This window comes from Egretta garzetta, unplaced genomic scaffold, assembly GCF_000687185.1.
Source record: "Egretta garzetta isolate BGI_Z169 unplaced genomic scaffold, ASM68718v1 scaffold224, whole genome shotgun sequence".
Lineage (NCBI taxonomy): Eukaryota > Metazoa > Chordata > Aves > Pelecaniformes > Ardeidae > Egretta > Egretta garzetta.
The window spans coordinates 189,884-195,049 of NW_009259530.1; the positions used below are offsets into that span (position 1 = coordinate 189,884).

A 5,166-nucleotide genomic window follows, 5' to 3' on the forward strand; every position below is an offset into this window, starting at 1 on the left:
TGCAGTGAACGATTAAATAGTTACTGCTAGGGGCTGTTCTAGGAAGTTGGTGGTTGCGTTCTGCATCTCCTTTATAATACATCTTAAAAAGCAATAACAATTAAGTTATTTCACAAAAAATGTTCCAGGACCCTCTTCAGCAAGTGTGCGCTTTAGAGTTAAGGCTGTAGGCATCTTGTGTGGCTGTTATACCGCAGAGTGTTAATTGATGGTTTAAATGCTTTACAGCTGTTGACTTCTTCAACCAGATCAATATGCTTTATGGAACCATTACGGACTTCTGCACAGAGGAGAGCTGCCCCGTGATGTCTGCTGGCCCAAAGTAAGATTGTTTTTTACACCTTGTTGAGAGCGTGCAATTCTTGAGATGATTTTGCTTTTGAAAATTTGAGACTAGCTCAGTGGAGTGCCAAGGATAAGCTAAGCCCTGGGGGTGGAAAGGACGTCTTCTCTTGTTAACTGTGGAGGGAAAGAAACATTTGAACCTTTGTGAAGGGAGTGGGGAATGGAAAGGTGGTTTTTTTGTTTGTTGTTCTTCAGCTTGGGAAGTAAACTCATTATCAAAACTATTTTTCCCTTTTTCTTTTTTTTTTTCCCCCTGAAATGTTAATGATGGCTTCTTAAATTAAGATTTGAAGTTTTTATATGCAAGCATTCAACTAGAGCTTATCAAAATCTTTCTTTTAGGCGTTTGAGTAGGTATTGTAGAAATAAGCTTGGCTACAGTTTTTAGTAGTGTGGATAAGAATCCCCTACCCTGTTGCTCTGTTAAGTTTCACTTTTTTGATTCTTGCTTATGCTTGTGTACAGACATCCAAGGTCTGTGTTTTTTATTGCTCTCCAGCTGCTTAGTGTCTTCCAATGAGGAAAATACCTGCATTTCTAAGCGAGTGGCGAGGGAGGGCACTGCTTCCTCTTAAATTACTGTAAAACCTTAAATAAACAAACAAGAAAAACAATCCTCTTCTCTACTTCCTCCTTCTCTATAATGACATTTGGTGTTATTGTCTGAAGCCAGTAATTGCCAGCCAGTGTGGTGGAGAGCTGAGGAAATGGAAAAAGGGATGGAGAGGGCAGGAGCTCGGCAAGGCAGAAGCAGCCAGGCAGACCAAGAAAAGCTGTGGTGCTACGTTCTTAAACTGAAAAGGGATGCTGCTGAATGCCAAAACCAGTGTGGGCAGGGAGACCTGCTGCTGCAAAGCGAGGAGGGGTGAAAATACAAAAGGAATCGAAGTTTACCATGATGCAAAGGAACTTTGGGATAAGCTTGTGCAATAACGTAGCCCATTGTCTGCTTTGCGCTTTGGCATGCAGAACAGACTCTTATTTATTAAATAAGAGTGTGAAAATATTTCTTTGCTTTGTTGTTTATCTGCTGAGAAGCATTTATTTGGGGGTGAAGGTCAATTATTAAAGGCTTAGCTGTCTGGTTGCCAGACTAAACAATTTATTTTTCTCCAAAGAGACGGATAACCATTGACAGAAATGCATGTTGTACTCAAATAGTTATGAAGCAGGGTAGAAGAGAGATGCTAGAGGCTCGAAGATGCACTCTGCCAAGGTTTTAATGATCTTGTCCCTAGGATTTGTAGAGCGTTCCACAAACTCTGCAGCCCCTGCCTGTGCTCAGGGATGGGTTTTGTGAAAGGCTCAGGAGTGGGTGTACACGTGTGGGGCCGAGGCCAGGCAGGCACGGGAATGGGTGATTTGTGAGGCTGGCGGTGGCTGGTGGTGGAGTATATGCAGTGTTTTTTAGTCTTGAGTGTGGCTTTCTTTCACAGAATAGGTGGCTTGCAAAATTTCTTTCAGGGAAGTACTGCTGGACAACCTGTCAGCACGAAAGCACTGATATTTATGGATTTTTTTTGTTTGTTTCTTGTCTCTGCTTCCTGTTCTCTTTGGTCTTAAGCTATATTCGTTGGAGAAGCATTTGAGTCTTAGGTGCTCATTAGTGCTTCTAGGCTGAAGGTTGCTGTCTGCTCACATCCATGGCTGAGCTGCCACCGGTATTGCATCCTCATCTGCTTCAGACGGAAGAGCACGACTTAGCTGAAACGACGTACGTAAGGCCCTTTGAAACAGGTTAGGCAGCCGTAGCGTGAGCAGCTGGAGAGAACCAGAAGCAGCAAGCATTCTGTGACTCTAGAGTCTGATTTTTGCATTCCTCCTGGGCAAGTGTTTATGGTCCATATATTGAGAAAGGTTTGTTAGGTACTGGTGCATATATACGTAGCTGTTTAGAACTCGTCGTGGCTCAGTCGCAGTTTTCATAGCACAACTGACAAACTCATTGCAGTCTATGGGAGAATTAAAGCGGACCTCTGAAGTGAGAGGGTAACTAGAGCAGAAGCGGGATGTTGCCTGTATCCACTGCCTGGTACTGGTGTTTTGCCTTTACAACCCCTTGAAAAGAAAAAAAATGGACCTGGCAACAGAAAGGTCACCTAGGTTCACGTCTGGGCTTTTTTTGTGTTTTATTTTTGATACAGAGAGGGTTATCTTCTCTAAAGGGCTACCATGAAGCGGCTACTTCTCTGACCCACTGGTTCTTTTCGGTAGCCATCTCATACGGAAGGGCTTAGCTGAGGCAGGTAAATTTTTGTGTGCTGTGGGATCACTTTGATTTGTTTCGGATTTGTCTTTGTTGGAAGGATTGCTGACTTAGCTCGTATCAGGGTGTTAGTACATTGAGTTAGCTAAGGATTGACGTAAAGATCAAGAACAGATCTTGCTTTCCTGCTGCACAGCTCACTGTCTAACAATTTGAAAAAAAAAAAGGGTTTAATTTGTTCCAAAACATATGATTACTCACGCTGATGTTGCATTCTTTTCAATTCAGCAAAGACCAGCCGTTTCTTACCCAAGCAAACCCTAGCTGGTTATCACTTGCTTTTCTTTTATATCAGTTGCAGTATCGCCATCAGTGCAACAGGCAGGATAACAAGTGAAGAACCTGCGTAGAAGTAATACGTTCATTAACCAGCATTGGGTCAGGGGGATTTTATTTGTTTTCCTCCCTGGTTGCTGGTCTTCAATAAGAACACGAAGGAGGGACGTGGCTGCTGCGTTTTTCAAAGCTGGATGTCTGAACTGGGGCTCCAAAATCCGTATTTACGCGTTTGTGCGGGTGTACTAAGCTCACTCTTAATGGCAGTGAGAGCCTCGCGATTTTCCTGAGGTTTGTTGGTCTGCAGTGCTTCTGCCTTCCCATGCTCAAATTGGAATAGCTGGGCACTGCAGTGTGGAGAGCTCCCGTAAATCCCCCATGGGCGTAATGTGGTGCAATTGAATGTTCGCATGCTGCCTTCTACGGTGAAAAAAATGGTTAAGTCATGTAATCGGGTCCTTGAAATACCCTGTCTCTCTTAGCAATATCAATCCTTTTGCCTTTTTGTGGCGCTCCACGCTGTGCCTGTGTCGACTGATGACGGAGGGACAAAACCCAGGCAGTCATCTTCAGCAGTGGTGATGTAATACAGTTTTGCTGAGGTTTGGAGACGACAGGTCCTAACAGATGTCCGAGTAAAGGACATTTTAAACTTAAAAGGAATTTTAAAAGGCGTTGCTGAGCCACCGCCTTGTATTGCCATTAGACAAAGTAACAGCTTCGATTTTAGTCAAGCTGGTTTTGCTTTTCTGGGGTTTTTATTTTGGTTTTTTTGGGGCAGGGGAGAGGAGGAGGTTGGCCATGTATGTTTAATTGTGCAGTAGAGGAGCTGGGCCTGTGATTGTTTATACTGAGGGATATTTTCTAGTGTGAGAAGCGTAGTTGGGTTTTCTGTTTATAGATGGCAGATAACTTGTGTTTGTTAGTCCGAGAGAATTCAACCAGAGTCGTTAGGGATTCTGAGCTTTTTCCCTGCCCTTGCTTTGCTCTATCCTTCACATGTTGTTTTGCCCTTAAAAACCTCTGCTAAACTGTAGAGGTTTCTAAAAATGTATTTTCTGTAGAGGAGCTGCCTATCGCAATAAAGTGAATTTGTTTCTTTCAACAGATCTGTAGGTGTTTGCGTGCAAGCTTGAGCTAGAAATGGGATTTTACCCTTCATTTCCTGTAGCAGTTCAAATGATTCTAATACGTGGGAATTTTTTGTGTGCGTTGGGTTTTCTTTCTTCGTTTAAGAAGTTGGGCTAGGATTCTTTTTTTTTTTTTTTTTGGTGATGTATTTAATCTTGCAGGAAGAGTTCATTTTCCCTTCCCTTGTGAACCCCAAGCCTTTTGACAGCCTAGGAACAACCGTGAATGCTACGCCCACAGCGTGGAACAGGGGGTGTCTGCCCGAATACTTTCAGATTCTCTATGTGACTTTATTTTTGTCAGGATCTATCTGCTGTTTCTTAAGAGCTGTGTTGTTTAAAGGGTCATCCTATGGCATTTATTCCTCTAAAAAATGCAGAATTAACCCGTAGCGGTGGGGAAGGAGGGAGGCTTCTTCGGGATACGCGTTAGTTGGATGAGATTTTCAGCATGTGGTTTAGCTTGTTGTCTTAATCTGTCTCCAGACTGAACCTGGCACCTCAGCGAAGCGCTGCTGCTTGTCCTATATTAATATCACATAAATCTCAGTAGTCGGGTAGTGCTGCGTAGTGAGGAATGCTGATTTTTCAGAAATCCAGACGTCCAGAAGTCCATTCGGCACGTATGAATTTTTGCACATGTTTTGAGCTACAAATTAAAAATGCTTTCAGACTTCGCCGTTATGAAAATGGGATCTTTTTATACCACTGTGAGCAGCATGCTCGTAATCACTCATAAAACTTGTTTGTTGTGAAAATGTTCTCCTGGTTACTGCTTCGACAAACCTTAATTTGTTAAACAAAATGAGAAGCCAGATTTATCAGATACAGTTAAGCTTTGCATAAAATGTTGGGTGTGATTTTTAAAATAGCAGACCTTCTCCAGAGTCCGCACAGTAGTGCGAGATGTTGTTCAGTCTGGGGAAGAGGAGGCTGAGGGGAGACCGTACAGCTCCCTACAACTGCCTGACAGGAGGGGGGAGCTGGGCTGGGGGTCGGTCTCTTCTCCCAAATAATCAGCAATAGGATGAGAGGAAGTGGCCTCAAGTTGTGCCAGGGCAGGGTGAGGTTGGCCATGGGGAACAATTCCTTCCCCTTGGGGCTGTCAGGCACTGGAAGGGGCTGCCCAGGGAAGGGGTCGAGTCCCCA

General features: G+C 43.7%; 1 protein-coding gene across 1 annotated transcript in view; it reads left to right on the plus strand.

The window, feature by feature from the left end:
- MOB1B (MOB kinase activator 1B) overlaps positions 1-5,166 on the plus strand; it is a 27,879-nt gene that overhangs the window by 12,678 nt on the left and 10,035 nt on the right. Inside the window, exon 5 of the mRNA XM_035893108.1 lies at positions 229-322. Coding sequence (XP_035749001.1) covers positions 229-322 — 94 coding nt within the window. The remainder of the gene's footprint in view (positions 1-228; positions 323-5,166) is intronic.